At 40.2% G+C, this 26,933-nt stretch overlaps 1 protein-coding gene across 9 annotated transcripts in view; it reads right to left on the minus strand.

The window, feature by feature from the left end:
* Nucleotides 1-25,374, minus strand: part of TSC22D1 (TSC22 domain family member 1) — a 122,934-nt gene extending 97,560 nt beyond the window's left edge. For 5 of the 9 annotated variants that reach the window (XR_011466276.1, XM_070380260.1, XM_070380261.1 and 2 more), the window contains exon 1: nucleotides 22,520-25,374. Coding sequence is in view for 8 of the 9 variants with exons in the window: in XM_070380260.1 (XP_070236361.1) it covers nucleotides 22,520-25,374 (2,855 nt within the window). In the remaining variant the exon portion in view is untranslated. The remainder of the gene's footprint in view (nucleotides 1-22,519) is intronic. The other 4 variants (XM_070380264.1, XM_070380265.1, XM_070380266.1 and 1 more) reach the window with 1 other exon arrangement.
* Nucleotides 25,375-26,933: the final 1,559 nt, after the last annotated feature.

A 26,933-nucleotide genomic window follows, 5' to 3' on the forward strand; every position in this document is an offset into this window, starting at 1 on the left:
TTTAAATGAAAAAGGCTTCTATATTTCAAAAAAAGAAAACCTTAGTGAAAGTAATTTTATGTTAAAATTAATGGAAATATGATGAGAAACAATATTGACACAGTATTAAAATATCTCCCACAAGACACTTATTATTATAGGAAAAAAGTAAATTAATAGTGTAGAAACCTGACAGACACTTCCTTAACCAAATTAACTTTTATCACCACCAGTATCAGGACAAATCGGTACCATGTACCTCCTGATACAATGTACTGATAAGGACATAACATCACTTCAGTAGAATCTTTTCCAAAAATGTTTAATTCTCAATCTGATTATGAAAGAACATCAGACACACAAGTTAAAAAATAGTCTAACTAACCAGGACTCTTCAAAACTGTCACGGTTACAAAAGGCAAAGACAACAAAGAACCAGCCCAGACTGAAGAAGATTAAACAGACATGACAATTAAATACACTGTGAAATTCTAGATAGGATCCTGGACCAAAACAAGGTCATTTAATGGACTATGATCAAAATGCAAATAAACTTACAGATGGTTAGTATTAACTCCTGATGTCTACATTTGTTCTACAAATATTAGCAAAAGCTGGGCGAATTCTATACACTATTTCTGCAACTTTGGTAGACCTAAGTTTGTTTTAAAATAAAATTAAAATGTTCTGAATAATTTGACATAAAGTGCACTTCAATCTTTCTTTAAAAACTAACTCTAGTAGAAATACAGAGAAGGCAATGGCACCCCACTCCAGTACTTTTGCCTAGAAAATCCCATGGACGGAGGAGCCTTGGTAGGCTGCAGTCCATGGGGTCGCCAGAGTCGGACACAACTGAGCAACTTCACTTTCATGCACTGGAGAAGGAAATGCAACCCACTCCAGTGTTCTTGCCTGGAGAATCCCAGGGACGGGGAAGCCTGGTGGGCTGCCGTCTATGGGGTCGCACAGAGTCGGACAGGACTGAAGCGACTTAGCAGCAGCAGCAGCAGCAACAGCAATAGAAATAACAGCATTAATGTTCTGTACTAACATCAGAAAACTAATCAGATAGTGATAGTCTTGCTTATGCTTTCTAATTTTTTTGATAAATAGTTCTATACAGAGAACTCTGATTTGGAAGAAATCAGAGATAAAAAAATATCTTCTCTTCTACAAACAGAGAAACTGAATTATGTTTATGTTAAACTAGCATGGAAATGAACTTTGGACTAAAGCAAGCATATAGGAGTAATTGGCTAAAAAACAAAAAGTCTTCAGATTTTGAATTACTACATGTGAATTTTTATTCCCGCATAATAAAAAATTCAAGGAATAAAACTTTGAGCTCATTTTCTTAAAAATCTCCATAAGAAAGTATAGTGCCATAAATACCCCTCTTACAATTTTTTTTCCTAAAAATCAAATTACAAAATTCTCAATTAATAAACCTTCACTTAAAAAATGAGTTACAAGTAAATATTTGTAACCTGTTTTTTTTTTAACACTTACGGAGAGCTTAGTATACAGCAATATAGTACGTGTTTTATATATATGGCCTCACTCAACCTCACAACTCAATGACATACAATACAATCGTCACAAGTTTACTGAGAATAAACTAAGGCACAAAGCAATAAAGTTAACTCATCTAAGATCACAAATCTAGTAAGTTGTAGACTAGGAAACAGAAAACCAATTTGTCTCCAAGATCCTGAGTTTTAACTAATTTTATACTTTTCCAAATTATATTATTTTGATTAGCAATATTTGCTTTTAAAATACTTAGAATGTGATAAAATGCTAGAATAAACGCTTTAAGTAGAACTGAAATTTTCTTCTTTTATTTGTTTTGCCATTTCTACCAACCCAGGAAAGTCTGCAAGGCAAAAAGACTTAGAAATAAAGTATAGCAAAACTCAGTATCAGCACCATAAATAACCTAGAAACAGATGTTTCTACAGAACCTAAAAGGCCTATATCTAAAAGTCTGTTGAAATGGTAATTCGAAATTCTTCTATCTTGAAAGGATCTCCAAAAAATCAAGATTCAGAATTTTAATTTCTAGTTTACATGTCACATGTATCTATTAACCTGTCTAACAAATATATAGGACAGTCTCTTAAATGTATAAAAATCTCATAAAAAGTTCAATGAGTTTAATTATCTTAATGAAATTTAAACATTGTATTTAAGTCATTAAATATAAACATTAAATTAATAAACATTATATTAAGTCATCACTTGTTACGAGCAGTGTAAGAATAATGATCTAGCAGTAACAATTGGATTTTATTCTCTACTAATTCAGAGCTCAATTCTGCTACTTAGAGAACAGTCTTTCGTTTGTTACCGTATATAATATTTTGTATGGCTGTTGTAGCTGTCCTAAATTTTAATGTATTTTTAAAATTATTTACAGACGGCTTTCATTATTTCTACTCAAATTCTTCTGTATATAAAAATAAGATCAAAGGAAGGTCATTCCCTTCCTCATTCCGATGAAACCTAATAAAAATCAATATAATATCTCTTTGTGAGTATGATATGAGAAGTACTCAGTAGTTTATACAAGAACAAGATGCTTTCAAATTCCTTAACAACAAAGCGAGCAAGGTTTTTTAAAAAGACTAGAGAATTATTTAATTATAAATAACACCTTTAATCTACTCTAGTTCTATATAACTTGTCTGGCCATTGAGCCTGCAGTGACAAAAAGTAGTCACAGATGGCATCCTGAACTTTGAGGTCCATGTCAGTCAGTAAACCATCAAAAATTAAGAAAGCCCAAGTTTGCCAAATACTCATGAGGTATTTAATACCTACACAGTAATAAAACTACAAACCAGGAAAATAAAGAATGCCCAACCTGATATGCTATACTAAATTTACATTCTGAGGGAAAAAAAAAAAAAACATTAATCCTGATATTTTACCAACCATTCACAGCTTTCACAGACAATCCTACTTTCCAAACATTTTAGAAATAAGATTTTATAGTCATGATCCAGGTCGTGAAAACGAAAATACTGCCAAAAAAGAAAATGGTGAAATGGTATGAAAGGAAAAGAACATCATTACCATCAAATCAACTTTAGAAATGTGATTTGACATAAAAGAGATACATGAAGTTTAGTTAAAACCATGTGGGCTATCCATACAACTTTCTAAAGGCCATCACAGATCTTGGATTAAGGCCTTGTAAGTGCCACTATTACCACAACTCAAGTTTTCAATTTAGTCAGTGAGAAAACAGCAAATGTGAATATAACTTCTTCAAGAAATAAAATTCTTGTATACTCCCTTCACATATTTAAATAAGGCACTTCTTTAAGTTTTATTCAGAATACAAGATTATAGTGTTTGAGTTGGAAAATCTTTTTCCATTCTTCCTTTAAAACTTGAATCAAGTCTCTGATAAATACAGCTAATACTTTAAAAATGCTGACTTCCTGCTGTTTTATGGTCTATCGTCAAAGTTATTCCCAAAAAAGCCAGAAAATACCTTAATCTACCAATACATCTTCAGGAACATCTCCAATATCCATTCTTTTCACCTCTTTGATAAACCTTTTAGTCTCCAAAAGACTTCCATTATTCTCAGAATTTGACATCCTTTTTGGTACCACTTTCTTATTCCATTGCTGAAATAAATGCTTTAACACATGAAATAGATAAATGGGAGTGCAAATGTTTAACTGGGTCCTTTACTTTGTTAGCAATGTCAAGTTTTAACTCTAAAACATAAGAAAAACAAAGTAAAGTAAGTAAAATGTCCTATGTTTTACTAACTGAAGCACAGAGCAAGTTCTGATCAGTTCCTATCTCTGAGTTCATGGAGTTAACTAGTTCTTTCTCTCCTAGTTTCAGATTTCCCCTAGGAATATGCTAACTCATACGAGGCCCATCCTTAAGGTCTGCAAACCATTTACAATGACAGGGCCAATTAAATGAGGCTGCAAATATGCCAGTGCTATACTTCTCACAACATGTTCTTAAACTTCTGCCAGATGGTATATATACTTGCTATACATTTTCACATGACAACAATTATACTTTTATTTCTAATATAAATCAAATACTTAAGAGAAAACAAGGTGGTATAGCAGAAAAAGAACCGCTCATGTAGAATAATAAATGAAGGGACGGGATGCACTTGAAGCCTGCCATCACTTAGCTATACGACCCAGAATATTCCTCACATGTAAAATGAAACAGATCAACATTTCCCAAAGTATGTTCCCAAAAACACAGGGTCTACAAGACACTAATAGGTGCTATATGTTCAAATGAGTTGGAGTCAAGAAATAAGACTGTCTTCCTTCTGCAGAATTTCTCAGTCTTCAATAAATTAAAATACAATGTCAGTCTCCAAGATGTATATAACAAAAAGCATTCTCCCCCAAATTCCAGGGCTCTAGAACATTTTTCTTTTTACTTGAAGAACCAGCATTCCCAAAACATTAGTTTTGAAACTTTTAAACTAGATTTCAAAATCCAGTTCAAGGAATCTCTGAAACTTAGAAACCAGGTACTGACTCATTATCTTATTTAAAATAAACTGATTTAATTCCATTCATTCTAAGCAGATAAGTCTTCAGTTCCATATGGGACTGAGTATGGAACAGATGGTCTTTAGGACATTACGCCTGTCTAAAACAATCTTACAGCAAAAAAGTTTCAGAACCATTTGATTAGGGAAATGGTTTCATTTTAGGAGTATCAGCAATCTGCCACATGACACTACATTCCTTCTACATATTCCCTGCCTCCATTAAGAAAGAGGAAAGTATGCTTTTAACAATTTTTATTTCCATGAGTTCCAGAATTCTGAAGCACTTCTCCAATGGTCAAGCTACAGTCCAAGCACCCTGGGATTCAGCAAAAGAATTAATCGCAATGCTTTCATTATAAATTCACTTTTCTCTTATGTATCTGGAATGGTGATACTAAATATACATTGTTCGTAAGAGAATTGAGAAGGTGTGCACTCCTCCTGCATGCATTAATTCTCTAATGGAGCTCCAGGTGAGAAAGGCTACCACGGAAAATGTCACAAAGGCGCAGCATCACTTGTTTCTAAGGCTGTAGTATGGAGAAAGTCTCTAAACACGTAGACAAGTTCGTAATTTCAATTTACAGTAGGTAAGAAAGGAATCATTCTTATTTGGCACAGTAAGAGCAGCAGCTACTATTTACCGAACAAAGAAGTGAACTTGCTGCACTACATTATCTCCTTTAATCCTCCCATTAACAGTGCAAGGGTAGCTAGTACTCCCATTTAACAGGTAAGAAATTGGGCTTACAGGTACATTTACAAAGGTCAGACAATGAAGAGACAGCATAAACAAGATTAGACACCTGATCTGAGGCCAAGGATAATGCTCATTAAACTCCACCTCATTATGCTCTATGCTCATTAGTTTACAGCATAGATTAATCAACCTGTGTGAACAGAAAAGCTGTCATGCACATCACACACAGAATAACTAAGCATAATTTAATGTGGAATAATTCAGAAGACATACAAGATTTTAGGATATTTCTTCAGGGTCCAAGACAAAATTGTTTAAGACCAAAATCATGTCTTTTTCCCTTTGCATCCTTAGTATGTTTGCTCAGTGTGAACATATGTGTATAACAAGCATTTAATAAGTATTTCTTAAATAATCACACATATCAAGAAAGAACAGAAATATGATAAATATAAAAAGCCTTCTGGGCTAACAGACAATTGCTTACATTGCTTAGTTTTTCTAAAATACTTCATACAGCTAAAAACTATCACCAGATCCTCCTCTCGCCTGACCATCCCTTTTACTGGCCTTTCTATTTTTGTTCCCCCCCCCCCGCCCCTTTTCATGTTTTGAACCTCTAACTCAACCATTTGTATTAACTGCATTTGTATTAATTGTATTTAAGTCACATATTCACAACACAACCAGGTTTTTGTTAAGCCGATGTGTTCACTTTTTTTTTGCATATGGATCAATTTCTTAATAAGCTAACTGAAGCTACTGACAGATTCTTATAAGCTAAGAATCTGAATGTAACTAGAGACATACCTAAACTTATATAAAGAAAAAACAAAGTCAGTCTGTTAGCCTATCCATTTCAGAAGGGTAACCTCACTGATAATTTCTCTTTTTCAATGTGACTGCTTCAAGGATTGGGAAGAGTGGCAAATTTAGGCTCTTGAAAGCATATCAATAAGCAAAATGTCTAGAAATGCAATCAATTGTACAAGATGTGAAAATTACTGACTTTTAGCAGCTTTGGCTATTTCATATTACTGGAAAGTGAAATTATGGAACATGTGAATAAGATTTATACTATGTTACTATTAAATGACAAATTACTACTATATCCTTTAAGATATACTTTAAGATATCCTTTAAGATATCCTTTACTGTTAATTATAATTTTTAAAAATTCCAATTGTTTTCTATAGTTCCACTGTTTATAAGTGAATCAGGAAAATATAAAAATTAAGGAAAGCAACTTTACTATAAGACATTTGAATTAAAAGAATAACTAATGCAACTAAGATTTAAAAATAATATTCTTCTAGGTTAATAAGCAAAAAAGACTAGTAAATCTTGTTTTTCAACTTCATATAAAAATGTTCATGTAAATTAGTAATTTTTTATTCCAATAATAATCTTGCAATGTGAACATAAGCTGTCACTGTACAAAATTAAAAGATCTGAGTCACAATGTGCTATTATAATTGAATTGATTAAAGAGTTTTCTATTTTGAAAAGTACTGTAATTTGATCACATGAAACAAAAAATAACCTGAAGTATCAAGAGCTTATAAGTCTGTACTTAAAGCTCACTGAGATCAATACAAGGCTACCAGTCTGATCTATTAAAATGTTTGTCATAAAACTATCTCTATATCAATTTATTTTTCAGAAATTGGATTCCACTTAAGCAGATTTTCTAATTAAAGGCTTATTCTTTAGCAAAAACTTGGAAAACTTAAATAATTTTGAGTAGAAAATGCTTTCAAATGTTTTAAGAAAAAAAGAACGCAATTAAGATTGAGAGGATCATCATTTGGAACACCAGTCACTGTACCACTCCTGAAGAACCAACAGGAAGTGTATAAGGCCAAAGAGCTCCATACTCATATGCTAAAGACTGCTTTTTTTGTGGCCTGCATTTGTGCTTTTTTTTTCAAATTTTAAACTTTTTATTAGTGAAAGTGAAGTCACTCAACTGTGTCCAACTCTGCGACTCCATGGACTGTAGCCCACCAGGTTCCTCCGTCCATGGGATTCTCCAGGCAAGAATACTGGAGTGGGTTGGCATTTCCTTCTCCAGGGGATCTTCCCAACCCAGGGATCGAACCCAGGTCTCCTGCACTGCAGGCGGACTCTTTATCATCTAAGCCACTAGGGAAGCCCTTTTCTTGGTATAGCTAATTAACAATGTTGTGGTAGTTTCCGGTGAGCAGCAAAGGGATTCAGCCATACATATACATGTATCCATTCTCTTCCAAACACCCCTCCCATCCAGGCTGGCACATCACATTGAGTAGAGTTCCATGTGCTACACAATAGGTCCTTGTTGGTTATCCATTTTAAATACAGCAGTGTGTACATGACCTTCCCAAACTCCCTATCTCCTCCCCCAGGCAATCATAAGCTCCTTTTCTAAGTTTGGGTTTCTTTCTGTTTTGTAAGTAAGTTCATTTGTATCAATTCTTTTTAGATTCCATGTATAAGGGATGTCATACGATATTTCTCCTTCTCTGACTTACTTCACTCATTATGACATTCCCTAGGTCCAAAGTAGTATCAAGTATCAATACTACTGGCCCTCCCCATCTGTGGATCCCACATCTTCAGATTCAACCAACCAGAGAATGGCCGAATCCATGGATATGGAACCCACAGAGAGCCAGAGTGGTACAAGCTCTGGAATCAAATCACCTAATGGAATACTAGCTCCATCACTTAGTAGTTATGTGACCAACTTCCTTGACATTTTACCTGTAGTAGTATGTCAGCCAATAATATAGTGAAAGACATTTTAGAATCATCTGTCATCCAATCCTAAGGTCCTCTATGAATTTATCATCAACCTTATACAAATTTACCTTAAAAAAAAAAAGTTAAAGAAGTTGCTACTTCAAGTATTATTTACCTTCAGTAAATATTAAACATACTTGATACTGGGGCTTCCTAGGTGGCTCTAGTGGTAATGAACCTCCCTGCCAATGCCAGAGACATGAGACATGGGTTTGATCCCTGCACGAGGGGTGATCCCCTGGAGGAGGAAATGGCAACCCACTCCAATAATTCTTGCCTAGAGAACCCCATGGACAGAGGAGCCTGGCAGGCTACAGTCCACAGGGTCGCAGAGTTGGACAAGACTGAAGCACCTGAGCACACACGCAAGTATGCTTGTTCCTAAAAGGATTGGGATGAGGGGATATATATATACTTATGGCTCATTCACACTGCTGTACGGCAGAAACCAAGACAACATAGTAAAGCAATATCCTCCATTTAAAAATAAATTTTAAAAAAGGACTCGGATGCAGTTTAATATTTGGTTTATTACTATGGGATTCAAGAATGGAGGCAGAAAACTAGTTAAGATACCTAGCTTGGACTCACCCTACACCTCCTCATTCTAGATCTACCCTTCCTCCCTGGAATCTCAAAACAGGTAAATTCCTAATAAGATATATATCCAGTTGTACAAACATAAATCCTGATGTCACATAGGAGAATAACTGGTAAGTAATGTTTGATAGATCCCAAAAGAAGAGAATAACACAATGAAAAAACAGCTTAGGAATCACTGAAATCCCTTATTTTAAGATTCTATGATATCATGGAATATCCACCAAAGACAAAAGATAAGGCTCCATGCTTAACTCTGGAAGAGAAGTTAAGATCAACTGTAAGTGATCAAGCCTTTTAAAACAGGACAAGAAGGAAAGACTCAGACATGTGACAGCTCTTTAGCACCTGATCAGCATACAGCACTGGAGCCAAAACCAGAGATTTACTCAATTCACCTCATCACCTTGCACCCCAAACAATACAGTTGAAAAAACAAAAATCAAGTAAAAAAGGTTAACTACAAAGTAGCATTTTTTCCAAAATAAATTTAATAAGGTAAGTTTCACTGAACCAGTTCAGTTCAGTTGCTCAGGTGTCTGACTCTTTGTGACCCCATGGACTGCAGCACGCCAGGCTTCCCTGTCCATCACCAACTCCTGGAGCTTATTCAAACTCATGTCCATTGAGTTGATGCCATCCAATCATATGAACCTCTGTTGTCCCCTTTTCTCCTCCCACCTTGAATCTTTCCCAGCATCAGGGTCTTTTCCAAAGAGTCAGTTCTTCGCATCAGGTGCCTGAAGTATTGGGAGTTTCACCTTGAGCATAAGTCCTTCCAATACCATCTCTCAAAAGTAAATATTAAAACAGGAGAGTATTTTCCTCAATAAAGAATCCTAGTCATTGTTGAAAATAGTACAACAAAAAGGATACAACGAAGAAAACAAAACTACATTAAAGGAATAAGCAAATACCTCCTTATGAAAGAAAGTGATTGTATTATCCATTTCTAAAAAAGAGACTTAAAACATCTAAAATGAGAAATCAGCTTTGATACAATTATTTGATTCACTGCATTGAAAAGATGATAAAAATATTTCAAAGAAAAAACTGAGGGGGGAATATTATAATAAAATATCCAAATAAGTAAGTATCTACACAATACCTTAAACTGATAGGTAACTGATATGCCATTTATTCATCAGTAACTGACATGCCATTTATTCATCAATAATTTCATTAATATAAATATAAAATTATATAAAATATATACAGTATATGATATTTTATAATATATAAAATTGATATAAAATATAAAAATCATTGATAATTACTTAAATCTTAGCATGTATTAGGGACTTTTTAGTACTGAAAATATTCTCTGTAATATCTGTCTGTAGAAGCCTAACATTTATTTATAACACATTATGAATTTCTTACAGAAGACTCTTACTAGGAAAATGTGAAGCACTTCCCTTATTTGAGAATGGGGAAAAAAAGCAACATAGAGCAGCATATTAAACAGTCCATGGTTAAATGATACAATGTGGCAAATACAACTAAAAATACCATCTCTTTATACTTATCCATAGCTCAGTAATTAACACCATTTGGACTTTATTCAGGTTCATGCTTCCTTAAAATAATATACAAAACATAACCTAACTTTCAACTAGTGAAGAGTCAATACCGTATCAAATTTCTCTGGGGTTTTCTTAAAATTTCCAACTCCGACTTTGCTGTCAGGTTATGAACTGCTACTTTCTTTCTGTCATCCTACATGCCTAAGAGTCCCGTTTTCCCCTTCCCCTCCCCTCATCTCCTTTAAGATGATACAGCTAGTAAAAGTCCAAAAAAGGACCAGAGATACCATGCAAAAAGAGGAAACAAGCAAAACAAAAAAAACCACATAGCTTTGTTTTATGATGGCAATTTCGAACGGTTTCGGAAGCCAGAGCTGCGTTCTGAAGGATTAAGTTACCCACTCTGGATAAGTGGAGTGTTACCGTGTGTGGACTGGGTCCTTACCTTCTTAGCTTTCCTAATGAGGCCAAGGTCACTGGTTCAAACCATTATCTCCGATTGCAACCACAAAGAGAATGTGCCTCTATCTTCACCAGTGATGGAAAGGGAACTACTGAACTTCTCATACCCCATTAAGAAAGGAAGCAATGAGACATTCAAAGTAAGGATGTGTTTCCTAAAACACAGCACTGATCAGGCCACTACATGAACACAAGAAGGGCCCTCCATTCCAAGTCCAATTAAGTCCAAACTTGGCAATCCTGCCTTTAAGGCTTTTCAAAGTTAGCCTCGTCTGCCACGTTCTTGTATACAGACACTATCTCCTACCAACTTAGACTATGTCCTGTGTTCTTTTCTATAAAACACTCTCCATACCTTGAACCTTTTGGGCTGTTTTCTCTGCTAATGTGACTTATATTACAAATCCCCACAGCTATCAAAGTTCTGTCAAAAGCATGTGATCTTTACATTCTATCTCTCACCACTGCTTTAATAGTATCTCTCATGAAACACCATATCCTACCTTGTCATACTTTTCCCATTTACTGGTTTTCTATCTCAAGTCATTCTCTAAAATGTTTCCAGAAGCTTGCAAAAATAGATGTAAATATTACAAGATAAATTATAAATGGGTGAAAAACTGACACAAAGGACCAAAAATAGGAGAAGAGTAATATATATTGAATCTGTTACCTGTTATCTCTTCCTTTCATGTACATGTGTGTGTGTGTGTGTGTGCATGCACGCATATATATATGTGTGTGTGTATATATATATATATATTTATTTATTTATTCTTAAATTCAACTGCAGGCTCTCTTTAAGGATATAAATGCTAATGCTATGCTAAGTCACTTCAGTCGTGTCCGACTCTGTGCGACCCCATAGATGGCAGCCCACCAGGCTCCCCTGTCCCTGGGATTCTCCAGGCAAGATCACTGGAGTGGGTTGCCATTTTCTTCTCCAGTGCGTGAAAGTGAAAAGTGAAAGTGAAGTCGCTCAGTTGTGTCCGACTCCTAGCGACCCCATGGACTGCAGCCTACGAGGCTCCTCCGTCCATGGGATTTTCCAGGCAAGAGTACTGGAGTGGAGTGCCACTGCCTTCTCCAAAGGATATAAACAGTGCTATGTATATACACGTAAATAAATTACATCCTTCCAAATACCCAGGAGATTCTGTAATCTAAGGACGATTTTAAAGCGTCCTCTTAAAAAAGCATATACCTTTGTATATGTGAAGTCGCTCAGTGGTGTCCAACTCTTTGTGACCCCACGGACTGTAGCCTACCAGGCTCTTCCGTCTGTGGGATTTTCCAGGTAAGAGTACTGGAGTGGGGTGCCATTTCCTTCTCCAGAGGCTCTTCCCGACCCAGGGATCGAACCCAGGTCTCCCACATTGTAGGCAGACGCTTTACCGTCTGAGCCACCTCGTGTACCCACACATATGTGTGTATATTCCCAAATTTTTGAAATGGCAAACAAAAATGAAAAAAGGCACCAACATATAAAGGAATACGTTTTGTGGCACTTTAGATGTCAATAAAATAATCAAATTACATTTACTGTCAATGATAGTCTTAATGTTTTTCTCACTTTGAATAAATCTATACCATTTCCTTTTTGGTAGAGACTCTTGCCTGGAAAATTCCATGGATGGAGGAGCCTGGTGGGCTACAGGCCATAGGGTTGCAAAGAGTTGGACACGACTGAGCGACTTTTCCCGTACTAGGAGTGCTCAGGGGATAGGAAGAAATAATTCCATCTCTTTCTAGTGCCTGGAAGAAACTGGCAATGGACTCTGGTTAGTACGCAAAGAAATCACCTATGATCAATAATGTAAAGAACCCATCCTAGATATTTAGTTCACAGTTACCTGGATTTCCTTTCACTACTAAATATATTTAGGACACATCTGCTTTGGATTACAAACACAGATAAAACCTATGGAGACATTAAACTGCCAAAATCGTACCTGAAGGTTAGAACCACTTAATCCTTCAGACCTTTAAAACTGCAGCTGTAAATCAATAGCTTTTCTGGAAAATCAGGGTTGTCTTTTTCGTTTTTGACATAAGAGAAATGAAACATTGCTTTGAGGGAGGAGAAGCTAGAAAAGTGAATACAGTATTTTTACAAGTTGAGAAATTTGCTAACCAAAGGGTTCCTGAACTGAATCATCTTACAATGAAAACCACAATCCCCCTAATTTCCTCCATTCATTAAGACTGCTTTAAGACAACTTTAAGACTGCTATGACTCCAGAGCACATAATCTATCTCAAATGGTTTTATTAAACCCTTGCCCCACAAAAATAATACAAGAGTAAGGTTTTATTACTATCACCACTAGAAATATATCATACCCATATGATAGCAAAAATGTAATGCTAGATATTATTTCAACTATACATCTATATGTTGTTTGACTAACTAGTCAATACATGGCTTGTTGACATGGAGATATACACTAACCCTAATAACCAAAGAAACTAGGTAACTAGGAGAGCTGAGAGAGAATAAAGTCTCATCAACAGTGAGCAATTTTATAATCAATCCATCCATCTACAATTACTCAGAAAAAGAATACTCAGACACGTACACTGAGTACCAGGAGCTCCTCGCCTAGGTAGTAAATCAGTATTATAAAAATAATCTGGGCTGCCTGGAAAAATAAGATGCTATCTCATCTGTCTTATCCCCAGGAAGCTCAGTACGCTTTATTCTATGGCTCCATGGATGAGAAAAGGCAATACCATTCACCACGATCTAATCCTTAATAAAATCAAGCCATGGTGAATCTTCTCCCCAGTCAACACAAATACAGTTTTAAGCCACACAGCCAGGTTTAACACTGGTATGTCCACAAAAGGATATGAAAACCTTTGAAGACTCTCAAACTAGCCTCTGATGACCCCTGAACTACAACATATTCTGTATTTTCCCTCCTGTTTTTAATAACCCCAACCTGAAAAGGCCTCATCTCTTAATACTTTTTTACTCCCATTTAATATCCATATATAATCAATTAAATTTATTGCTAATTCTAATCACTGCCACATGTTTTTCATGGTTCCTTGCCCTTAACAGAAACCATAACTTACTAGTTTAGTAACAAGTAACTACAGTGACCATAAGCAAAACAGAATGGTTAGGAATTTTAAACAAGTAATTAACTCAACACTTACTACACTAACAAAGGAAACTCTTAATACAAACAAGTGGCATTTTGCCAGTTAAATGTTTATATTTTAAACAGCTGAAACTGCAAAGAACTTTCAAGGTAATACTTAGATATTTGAGAATCATTTATGCTAAAGAGCTGAACCAGTCAAAAGGAGATAAAGAAAAATACTGACACAATGTAGAAATAAATGGGTTTAAGTTGGAGAACTCATCATAAACTTACATAAACAAAACATATGTGCAAAAACAAACGGAGATGCTTGTTAAAAGCAGCAAGTAATACTGCATTGCTTTTTGCTCATGAACAGCAAAAAGTAATCAATCAATTTTCAATCAACTCTCTCAATCAACTATACTAAAGGAGAAAATAGTGTTATCACATGATGTATCAAAAACTTATTTACCTTTCAAATATGTCATAATAGTGTTTTTAAAAAGAAGTTGTCTTTATGCCAACATTAAATTTTTTTTTTCTTCACTTATTAAACAGATTTTGACTGAGTACCTACTGTCAGATACCAACATATACTTTGTATAAATAGTAGCAAACCAAAAACCTGTTTGTGAAGCTTAAAATCAAACAGATAATCACACACAAATTACAAGCTGTACTAAGCACTATAAAATAACAAGGTGATCTTAAACAGTGTTAACAAAGAATCTAAGTTTAGACTGGTGTATCAGAGAAGGCCTCTTAAGGTGACAGTGAAGCTTTAGGGAGGAAAGGAGGAAAGATGACATAGAACACGTTTTGGCTAAAAGAACAGTCCAAGCCAAAGCCTGGAGGACAGAGCAAGAAAGGATGACAACCTGAGGGTCTGAAAGGAGGCAGATGGGACTCAAAAAGTGAGGGGAAATAGCATATGAAGCCAGAAGGGAGCAAAAGCAAAATGGAATCACCTTAAAAAAAAAGTGGAAATGCCTTAGGGATTTGGGACAAGTGAGTAACTGAAACAGATTTCCATTTTAAGAATGTCATTCTGACTACAAGACATAAAATCAGAGAAAGGCAAGAATGTATGCAGAAAGTTGGTGAAGAAGCAACTGCAGTACTTTTCAGAGTTGAGTATGTTATCTTAGGCTAGAGTTGTGGCAACAGAGATAGCGAAAGAAAAGATAAATTCAAGATATATTTAGAAAGTAATGGTCAGAATGTAGAGGGTGAGGGAAAGAAATGACTGAGGCTCCTAAAGTGAAGAACTAGAATGAGAAATAACATTTATTAAAATGAGGATGACTAATAAATTTGAGAGGTCAAGTAATGAGGAGGTTAAGCTTGTGATCTGTTGAGACTGGGAGGCTGTGAGAACGCAAGTAGAGATAACATTTAAGGCAAAGGCCCACATCAGTCTAGAGCTAAGAAGAGCTCTACTACCTAGGGAAAAGGGAGGAGATGGGAAGAGGACACAAATCCAAAGAACTCCAACGATGAGTCTGATAGAAGAGCTGAACTGAAAGTAAATGAGAATGGGTGCCTCAAGGAAGGAAAACAAAGCTCAACTAGACCTCATGAGGCTGAAAGGTCCAGTAAGATTTTCAGGTCTAGCTGATAGGTAAAGAAGAAGTGAAGGGTTGGAGAGAGTGGGCCCTTTGAATATACGCGAGCCTAGGAAAAATGTCAACCTGGAATCCAAAACTCAATATAGACAGATCATTCTTTTAAAATAACATAAACATCCTTTATCATTTTTCCCCTCATGTCATTTCTTTTAATAAGCCACTAAAGCATATTCTTACCATGACATAGTCAACCCTAAAGACACAGTGACACAGCAAAAATCAACCACTATGGTTCAGATAATGCCGTACCAGAACAGGGTGTGCTCTGCAGTTTCATATTTTTTAATTGAAGTTTCTAAACAAACAAACAAAAAAAAATCTATTTGCTTTGCAATACTGAAGCCAATGTTACAAAGACAGAATTTAGATTAGAAAATTAAAATGGTTTTCCTGAAAAGATAATTTTCATACAACTTTCCCCCCAAAATGTTAAAACTAATTCATCTAACATTTGTCTGTCTACTGTATTTTCCAGGTACATCAATCTTATGACTCTGCCCACTTTTTTCCTCATCAAAGGGTCACAGGTAAATGCTGATATGTTCTAGGGCAATTCCATGATTTGTACTAAGACACAAATCAACGAGGCCTGCCTTCTTTCAGGTTTTCAGCCACTCTAATACTCCTTAGGGGCTCACCTCGTGTTGGCCTTATGAGCAGTGGAAACAGCACCAGATTCTGAATTGGAAAAACGACTTTTAATCCTTACTCTGCTTCACTGCTATGTGTGTAACCTTACACAACCCACTTGGTTTCTTTAATAAACCAAATAAGCTTCTGTTTACACACCAGTAAATTAGAGAAAACTTAATTCACAAGGTTGTTTAGTGATTAAATGTGATAATAAGTATTAACTGAATCTAATCCAACATTTTAAATCACTTCTGTGAACTGAAATACCAAGTTATAGGCCATTCTTATTTCTGCTGAATATAAGCCAAGCAATTCCACTCAAAATTTATGTACTAATTACAGATCAAAATTTTGGAGCATGAATCATTAAAATTAGTATCCTTCTTCATATTTAACAGCATAGCATTCTACAACTGAAATAGACGTGTAGTTAACCACAGTTCACACTCCTTTCCTAAAAACCTCACAAACATGACAGAAAAGGAATTTTTAAGATATAAAAAGCCATGAGCCCACAAAAATTGAGAGAATGGGTGAAAAGACAATAGCAACAAAAATTTGGAAGCTGGAAAGCAGATGGTTGAGTGACAAATGACTTAGCAAACACTAGGAAATCAAATCTTTAGCAAACAGTGGGGAAAGCCAAGAACAAACCCAATTTAAACTGTAAAATCCCCAAAAGACTCAGGAATTGGCAGTACCACATACATCTGAAGTGGGATGTGGGGGAGAGAGAGTGCTAAAATAAGAAAGATTGTTTTAAAGTCTGTTTAAGAAGCAACCAGCCCCACAGATACCAACCACCCCTCCCCAACCCCAACAAAAAACTGAAAATATATTGTCTAGTGAATATAAAACACAAGATCCTGGGACTGAGAAAATGAGGCACAGCAATATGCAGGAGAGCATACCGAAAACAAGCTGACCAAGTGAAGGAACACATACGGAGGTGCCCGGACAGGTTACCAGAGTGAAGCTAACAAAACCTCTCAGAATTTCAAATCAGCATTTTACTCCCCTACTCACACACAACCACCATCTAAGGAAAGGCTGTAACACAAAAGATAAAGACCAAACAAATAAAAACTAAGAGAGTAAAAAATGGAGGACACAGATCACACATGGAGAAGAAACCTAAATGAATAAAAAAAAAAAACTAACACTTATACTCAGCTAAGAGAAAGTATGATTGCTACTAGAACAGGATAGATACTATTCAAAAGGACCAAAGACAAAAGCTCTTGGAAATTTAATATATGATAATTTATGATTATAGATGAAAACTCAACAGCAGTAGAGCAAAAAGAAAAAGATGGAAAATAGGAAAGAAAATATCAGAAAATCAGAAGACTGGTCAAGAAGGTCTATTATCCCAATAAAAGGAATTCGAGAAAGAAAAGAGAAATCGGAAAGAAATAATCAACAACCTCATTCAAGAAAAAGTCCCAAAACTAAAAGGCGTTTCCAGACTGAAGGGCACACCAAGCATTCAGCACCCTGAATGAAAAGAAATCCACATAAGGAACCCTCACTGTTAAATTTCAGAATGCTAAAAACAGATACACTCTTGAAAGCTTTCAGATATTTAAAAAATGAGAGAAGGGAAGAAAAGAGAATAAACAAGAGGACAGGGGTAAAAAGGAAAAACAAAACACACACAAGCCACATGTAATATATGTAAGCCATCAGCAAGGCTTCAAACTTCCCAAAAGCAGCATGGAAGCTAGAAAGCTATGGAGCAAAATGATAAAATAATACACTTTCCAATCCAATATCCTTTACCTAACTGTATAAGGGTAATATAAAGCCATTTAAAAATATGGAGCAAGCCAAGAAAAAATATGACATGGGTCACTGGAAAAGAGAGATCCAACCACAGAACCCCACAATATTAGGGAAGATCAGAGAAATATGAGAGACTTCCTCAGAAAGATAAAAGTGGTAACAATACCTGATATGTCTGAACATCTCCAGGGACACTTGATGAAACGCTGAGTCAGTGATTACTACAGAGAAAACTAAAGCGGCAGTGAGGCGTGGAGACAGTGAATTCCAGCCAGATCAGCCTATGGAAAAGCTAACAGTCAACAAGTCACATTGAGAACTGCTTATCAGCTCTTTAGTCTCCTACATTCAAGTACACCCAGAAGATCAAGAATTGCCAGACATCTGAGAGGCTCTATCACAAAATGTTAAGCCCAAAACCCACAAAAATGGGAAGAAAGGCAGCCTGGAGGAAACAGATGATGATGGATGAAAACATGGGGTAAGGGAACCCACTACTAACATTAGTACATGTTAAACAATATACAGAAATATATATACAAGTATACCATACATACTAGATGGCTGGGATCGGAGGAGGAAGGCAAGTGCAGGACATTAGACAGGCTAGGAAAAGTTATACTTTATAAGAAAACTGAATAATCAACAGTGATGCAATCATAACTATTAAGATGAAGGGGGGACCAGGAGGAAGGAGGACCAGCTGAGTAGATCATGACAAAGTCAATCTTCATTTTCTACCCAGGAAGTTACTAAAGCCAAAAACAAACACTAGGAGTATTTTTACCTAACACATACTTATACAAAGCAAACCTAAAGGAAATCAACTTTGAATATTCATTGGAAGGACTAATGCTGAAGCTCCAAGATTCTGGCCACCTGATGCAAAGAGCCGACTCATTGGAAAAGACCCTGATGCTGGGAAAAATCGAAGACAAAAGGAAAAAAGGGCAGCAGAGGATGAGATGGTTAGACAGCATCACTGACTCAATGGGCCTTAATTTGAGCAAACTCTGGGAGACAGTGAAGGACAGGGAAGTCTGACATGCTACAGTTCATGGGGTTGCAAAGAGTTGGACACAACTTAGCAACTGAACAGTAATATAGAGCATATGAGTTAGACATTTCAAAGGACTTTCCAAATTCGTTTCATTCTTACAAAATCCTACGCGGTAGATACTATTCTCACCACTTTCTAAAGTAAGCAAACCGAGGAACAGAGAGGTTAAGCAGCTGGTGAACAACAGAGGGTGGCTCAACCCAAGCAGTCCACGCTCCTAACCACCTGGCTGCGTTGCACGTCAAGTAGTAATACAGGCGGTTATTTAGAGACTAGGAGATAAATATCACAATCATCATCTACAAGATGTGAAAGTGATTGCTTCAGGGAAATAGAGAGGGCAGGAAGCTTTTCTTTGTTTTGATAAGCACGTAAACTATTTGGCTCTTTAACCTGGGCAGGTACAACATAAATAAAAATTAGATCTTATAACTTAGTATTTCACAGTTAAAGTATTTTATCTGATGCAACCATCCTAAGAAGCTGGCAAAAATGAGTATTACTCCTATTTGATAAGAAAGCTCAAATTCCTCATTAATAAATATTTGAGGAACTACTCTATATACAGGTACTCTATTTAGAAGATAAATATCAATTTACCTTAAGGTATGAAATTTCTTTTCATTCTGTTGCATTAAATTATATGATCCTGCATCTCCAACAGTTATGCTTAAGGTGAGAGACAATACAAGTTTTAAATCATCCAAAAGGCAGAGAAAGGTCTGCTCATTAATTCTTTCAAAAAACACTTAGCTCTTGCCCTGGAAGAATTCACGGTCTTGTGGGGAAAATGGGTAAATGTAATTTTAATTGAACGTGCACAGTGCCTTGAATAGAAGAACACTAAAAAGGGCTAAGGCAAACATTTCTTGAAGAGAATGCTACAGAGGGAACATCTGAGCTGAGTCTTGAAGGATGAATGGAAGTTTGACCAATTTCACAGAAGAGACTGTATTAACAATCACAAAACACTGAAAACATCAGTGTGAAATACCTGCATCTTCCCTGTGCTGTAACAGTAAGTTCACATTAAAGGCTAACCTAAGACATGATGTGTTTTGTTTGCTAGCCACCCAGTTGTGTCCAACTCTTCACAATCCCGTGGATTATAGCCCACCAGACTCCTAGTCCATGGAATTCTCTAGGCAAGAATATGGGAGTGGGTAGCCATTCACTTCTCCAGGGGGGTCTTCCCAACCCAGGGACCAAACTCAGGAATCTGAGCCACCAGGGAAGCCCAACATAAGACATTAAGACCTTTTTAAGGAGAATGATTTTTTTAAAAAAAGATCACACATAATCTTAAGGCCTGATCCATGTTTCTAATCTTTATAGTCTCTGCCAGTAGCCAACACCAGTAGACACATGTGTTACCAACATTTTAAAATTTACCCTGTGTCAATATTATTTCAAAAGATGAAAAAAGAACAGCCAATCTTCATTTATCCTACCACCTAAAAGTTTTATTGCTAATGTGTTTTCTAAGTCACAATACTGACATTACAATGTATCCTTTTCTCCCATGAGATCCATAGGTGAAGCCCAGAAGACACAAACAACACAGAAACTAACATGGGAAGAAAAAAGTAAAAACAATTTTTTAAATCATTATCACTTAACAATTTTTTCCCAAACTACAGTGATAATCCGCAGTAAAATGCCAAGAAAATAATACACAAATTTACCAGATCTGACCTTTACAGCTATTTTAGGGGTCATTTTGATATTACAGAATTTCAAACCTTTCTACATAATTTGCCCCTCATTAGTCCTCACCTCAGTTGCTATATGGAAAAATTTTGTTCTACTATCTTAAACTGGGACTCTAGCTCTACAGTTAAAAACCAAGTTGTAAGTAGCAACATCTGACTTTAATCGTCTGGAACACCATGTTATGGAAAGCTCTATCATGCCCTACCACCAGGAGGAGAAAACAAAAAGGAAAAAGTCATGCCAGGAGACCACAATGGTAATTAGTAAAAATCATGGCAGGTTTGAATTCAAAGTATGTGGTTTTCATTTGTGTATCCACCCATCTTTTACTTCTCTAAATTTAGCATCCACATAATATACCTGTTCTTATAGGGGTTTTACTCAGATCACAGTCACTAGATTTAGAAAACCTGAATATCTGAGGTAAGTTAATTATTTAAAATTATAGATGTGTATTAGCATGATTTGATAAATTTAAAGGTTTAGCAACAATTATAATACAACTATTAAGGAAACCACCTCCTAGAAGAGGTCTCTCTTTAAAGTTAGAGCCTTGTATACATGATACAGAATACATGTGGCTAGATAACAAGATTCTATATATGACTTAGAAAAATAAGAATCTTCAAAGGCAAGAATTTAAATTATTTCAATTAACTATGCCTTTACCTTATATCTTTTAAGTAATTTAAAAAAAAAGAAGGCCTCACTGAAACATTTGGCCTTTGTTTTTCTAAAATGGCAATTCTTTTGAAATATGCTCAATTTTTCCAAAGTGAAAACCACAGACATACATTTAGAATGTAAATGTTCCAACTGGCTTAATAAAAGTTCAATCACAAAAATCTCCAATACTAAAATATTTAAGTATCTTTCACATTTATTCAAAGTTCCACAGTGAAAATGAATAGCCTCTGTCAAAACTCCTTGATCAAAACTATTACTTTGATCAAGGTTAGTAAGGCAAATCTGTGAAAAGAACATTCCTTTAAAAATCAACTTAATTTAAAGCCGTGTAGTATCATGAGAGGTTTCACAACTCTTCTAGCTAGCCAGCTTCAAAGACACAATTTGATTCAATAAATGTGATCACCATATTATTACCAATCCTATTAAGAAAACAATGGTCTAGTAATGTATTTTAGGCTTTCTGTATTTCTCTGGTTAAAGAAGAGAACAAGTAGAGTAGATTAGCAGAACACAGGCAGTTTCATGTCTCTATAAATTCAACCCTCCAAGACATTCTCTCTTTACTCTTTAAAACAGCTACCATCTTGATCTACTATGCAAAAGGAAAAACATACTGCCTACTACTGTCAAAGATAAATTGGGCTGTTTTTAAGAGTGTATGCCCCTCCTCCCCCATAAAACATTTTTTACCATTCCCATTTCTTTACTGTTCAGATAAAACGACCATTAAGTAAGTACACAAAAGTCGGTCAATTAGTTTGAGAGCAACCTGTATAACCCAGCTTAGGTCACCTTTCCTATAATATCTGACTAGGAAAAGCAGTAACATGATCTTTTTCAGACTAATAGCAAACACAGTAGAACTTTGGGTCATCCAGTCCAGTGAAGGAGAAACAAATGGAACCAAAACCTCCCCTTCTGCCCCCAAGAGATGATCATAACGATTTTAGTAAGTCAAAAGAAGAGACGAACTATTAAGCTGGGTTGGCAAAAATTAAGCTTCTGTTCATAATTAATTCTAAAAAACCATCTCATAAATAACAAAACCGCTTGGGGCTCCCATACCTACTCTTAATGTTCAAAAACCATTCTGTCAAGTATTGTTTACGTTTTACTTAGACCATTTCCTAAGCAGTTTGAAACCATTCCATCACACTCCTGCTCTAGAAAACTTACCAGAAAAATGCTCGTTCACCTCTAAAGAGGAAAAAAGTAGATAATGCTTTTAGACTAACCCTGTGCATATGCAGTGACTAAAAAGAGGAACTCTGCATCTGCTGAATGCCTGCAGAAACACGGCATGAGCTTACCTCTCGTCCTCGCCATCCACCAGGGGTGTCGTCAGCGGTAGCACCTTCAACGGGAAAAGAGAAGCAGAGGCTGCAAGGCTGCTGCTACTGCCATCTGAAACTGCTGACACTCCCCCACTGTCACCACTGATGGTCTGAGGTAAGCCAACTAAGGAGGGTTCCGCTGGGCGCCTGGCATCTTCGATTTGGCTTCCAATTGCCTGAGCTAATGATTGTGCGGAGAACTGAACAGAACTGAGCGGTAGCTGTTGTGCCAAAGGCAAATTTATATTAGATGCTAGCAAGGGAGGCTGACTGACACTTTGAACCAAATTACCATTCTGAGTGACAGGGGCTTGTGCTATATTCTGTGACGGGACCAAGTTTGTCGGGGCAGAAGGCAGTCCAGAAGGACCAGCTGAACTAACCTGATTCGTAACAGAAATACTACTAGCAGAGGGCAAAGGACTAACTGCAGGCAACTGCTTCGAAACCACTCCTGGAGCTACCGACTCGACCCCCTGTGGCTGGGGAGGCACAGGTAATAGGGTACTCTGAGGTGCAATGACCAGTTGTTGAGGAAGGCCTGAAGCGCTGGGCTGAACTCCCTGATGAAGGATCGCAGCTGGAGCAGGTGGCACTATCTGTGAAGACGGAGGAGCACCTTGCTGGATAACTGAAGGTGTGACTTGGGTGGAGGGCTGCTGCAGTGCCGATGGTAGGCTTGTCTGTTGACCAATAGTTGCGATTTGACTGCCAGGAGGTACAGCAGCTACTGTCGTGTGAGCCTTGCCAACAGGTTGGCCAGCTGCCCCCGCAGGTTGTGCTTGCACTGCCGCGGGCTGCACTGGGAGCTGGATGCTCTGTGGCTGAGCCATAGGAATCACCGTGGCTCCAACAGCCACCCCTGCAGAAGTGGGCTGTCCAGAGGATACCGCTGTTTGGAGAAGCGGTGAGGGCTGAACATACTCGGAGGCTGGGTTCGGAGCCACTGATGTACCATGGCTTGGGGCCATCGGAGGGCCCACAGCTGGCGCCGGCTGGCTATATTGTACCTGTTGGGGTGGCGCCCCTGGCAGGGGAGCTTGCACTGGGGGAACCGCCTGGGAATACGGCAGTTGGGGTTGAGCCAGGCTGGCGACGGAAGGCTGCTGACCTAAAGCCGAAGTGACGCCCACCACGCCAACAGGTGACGGCTGAATACCGGCTTGCAGAGGTACTGGTTGAAGACCTGGCTTCGGCTGATAGCCCAGTTCTTGAGACGGTAACTGTACCTGCGAGATCTGCGACTGAGAAATACTCTGAGGCATGCTAACTGCTGAAATGCCCTGTGGAGCGGCGCTACTGAAGTCCATCTGCGGAAGGGCCACCCCTGGAAGGGTCGGGGGCACCGGCGGGGCTGCCAGGGTGCCCATCTCTCCGCTGCCCACACTCTCCGTGTAGTGACTCAGTGTGCTGACGCTGCTGCTCACAGAGCTCCCACTCGTGCTCTCCCTCTCAGAAGTCGCTTCGGTCGGGTTTTGTCTTACACTTTCCACCACCTTATTTACGACCACCCCTTCGGTGGCGGGTACGGCGGCGTTTTCTTTTTCATAGAACTCAGTGCAAGTCCATCGACCTTTTTTGAAAGGCTCAGAAGTAGAATCCAACTTCACGACTCTGAACCTGGACGTGTTAACGGTTGGCTGTTGCTGCTGACTCGAAACGGACCCCACTGTCATGCCCGCTGCTGCATTGGCAGCGCTGTTAAAGGCCGCGGAGGAAGCAATCGTACCATTGCCCATGCCACTCAAGATATTCACATTAACCCCGCTGCTCACTGCAGGCCCGACACTCACACTAGCAGCACTGGGGATACTGCTCACACTTATATTAGCGTTACCAAGCATGCTGCTGGTCACAGGAGGATTAAAACTACCCACAGCAGTGACGTTAACGTTATTCATCGTATTGGTGCCCGTAACAGAATTTATACCTAGGCTGCCGGTAGTACTCGGAGCACGGACACTAGTCATGACAGATGCCGGCGAGCCACTCGATGATACAGCAGAAGTTGGTGCAACTGGCATAACACCGTCAGAGCTTCCCGCGGCCGAGAGTTTTCTGGACACTGGGCTTGAGGGCGGCCCTCCAGGGATGGATGTACTGGCCACCCCGGCATGGGATGGATGGTGGTGCCCGTGGTGCAGGTGGTGGCCATGAATGGGATGGTGGTGATGGAGGGGGTGTGGATGAGCATTCCCATTGATCACAACGTTCTGTTGTGGAAGGTGAGGCAAATGAGGCTGAGGAAGGTGGGGCTGGTTGGGAGAGACCGCCCCAGGTGTCTCGGCTTCCTGGAAGTTATTGAGAGTCTCTTCCGAGGAGCTGCGTTCAGGCTCCCCTAAGTCCGTAGCCCTGGAAAGCGACACATCAAGGATCTCGGAAGACGACAGATCTTCCGTGTGAGACTCATCCAAGTCGTCGTAGCTCTCCGTGTCCTCTGCGATGCTGTTGTTCGAGCTGATGCTAGCAGAGATCTGAGCCGGGGTCACGCTCGTTATCTGGAAGCCACTTTTCTTTTTCATCTGCGTTCCGCCTGGCGCAAGAGGCTGTGCCTGCAGCTGAGCCTGCGAAAGGAGGTTCAGGCTTTGTGGAGGCGGAGGCTGTGGTCCCGACAGAGAAGATGCTGCAGGAGGCGGCGGCTGGAGCAGCGACGGAGGCGGAAAATCCTCGGCAGATGGGGCACTACTACCGACGCCGGTACCTGCTGCACCGAGAGCTGAGGCGCTGCCCCCGCCGCTGCCCCTTCGAGGGAACATTGCCGGGTGCGCCATCTTCCTAGCACTCATGTCTGCAGCGGCCGCGGCCGCCGTGGACTCGGGCGGCTGGTGCATTGTGTTGGGTACCGGGGCGGGGGCGGAGAAGGCGAGTGCAATTTCCTTCTGCACCGTAATCTTTGTATTCAAGACGCCGAGGAGGAAAACGGGACCTGACGCTCCGCCCGGCGCGATTCCCCCACCTCCTCCTCCTCCTCCTCCTCCTCAGCCGCAGGCGCCGGCCGTTCCTGCCTTCGAGGGCGAGCTTCGGAAAGGGAGGATGGACGAGGGTGAACGGGGCGGCCGAGGACCCGAAGGGGGGACCCCTTCAGTCCTTCGCCATCCACTTTCCCCTCTGGCCTCACACCCCCTTTATACTCCGCTTCACGTGGGGTGCGGGGCGGGAGGGAGGGGGTGGGCAGGGGAGCAGGGAGGCGAGGGGAGGGAGGTGGGAAAAGCCAAGAAATGCCCACCTTCTCCGGACAACTCCGGAGCCACCTCCGCCCCTCCTCCCGTCGGCGGCGGCGGCGGCCGCTGCAAAAAGCCTCCCGGTCGCCCTGCACGAAGGCGGCGCCGAGCGAGTGTCGCCTTCCCCTCGCCGCCCCCCAGCGCCGCCGCGGCTGCCGGCGGCGAGCCCCGAGCTCAGTCAGTGTCGCTCAAACCTCCGCTCCCGGCCCCGCCGGCCCGGCTCGGGCCTCCTCCCCCCACGGCCCCGCGGACCCTTTCAAACCCCCTGGGCTCGCGGCGGCTGCTGCTGCTCCGTGAGGAAACGCTGGCCGCGGCTGGGGCCGGCGCGGCGAGGCTCGGGCGGCGGGGCGCCCGGTACGGTGAGCCCAGCAACGGGGCGCGGGCGGACGCGCAGAGACGCCGGGTCCTCGCGGAGCACGGCCGGGGCGCAGCGGCGGCGGTGGCAGCGGGAGCCCAGGGACCGCTCCATCACTGGCAGCCATGGAGCCCGAGCATTTTCCTCCCTCCGGGCAGGCGCCTCAGCTCGGCACACGTCCTCGGGGAGGAAGGGCCCGGCGCCCGAGCCTCCCCGGAGGGCGGCGGGACGTGCGCTGAGGAGCGCCGGCGGTGGTGCGAGCCGCTTCGTCCTCGTCCTCCGCAGCCGGTTGGTCCTCTCACCCCCGCTGCTCCCGCGGCCCGGGCGGGAGGGGGCCGCAGGCGACGGCGACTCCTCTCTCGGCGGCGTTGGTGGCCAGACGGGGCTGGTGCAGCGACTGCAGCCGACGCCGTTCAAAGGAACGAGAGGTGGGGTTTGGTCGGTGTCGGCGAACGGGGCGGGTGAGTGGGTGGGTGCCGAGGGAGGGCGGCGGGCGAGGAGGGGGCTGTGGTGGTTGTTACTAGTGCTCTTCTCCGGCTCCGCCGTATCCCCCGGTCTCTCGCGGCATCGGGAGAGGAGGGACCAGCGCCCGAGCGCAGGAGGAGGAGGAGGGGCGACCGCGGGCCAGAGGAGGCGGAGGCGGTGGCAGCGGCGGCGGCGGCGGGAGGGGGCCGGCTGAGGAGGAGGGAAGATGGCGTCTGCGCATGCGCCTCGGCGCCGCAGACATAAAGCCGGGTCTGGCGGTAGAAGGAGGCGGCGGCGGCGGGTCTTCGGGCCTCGCCGAGCGCCGGGTGTCCCGGCGGAAATTGCCGAA

Source organism: Bos mutus, chromosome 12 (assembly GCF_027580195.1).
Source record: "Bos mutus isolate GX-2022 chromosome 12, NWIPB_WYAK_1.1, whole genome shotgun sequence".
In the NCBI taxonomy this organism is placed as follows: domain Eukaryota; kingdom Metazoa; phylum Chordata; class Mammalia; order Artiodactyla; family Bovidae; genus Bos; species Bos mutus.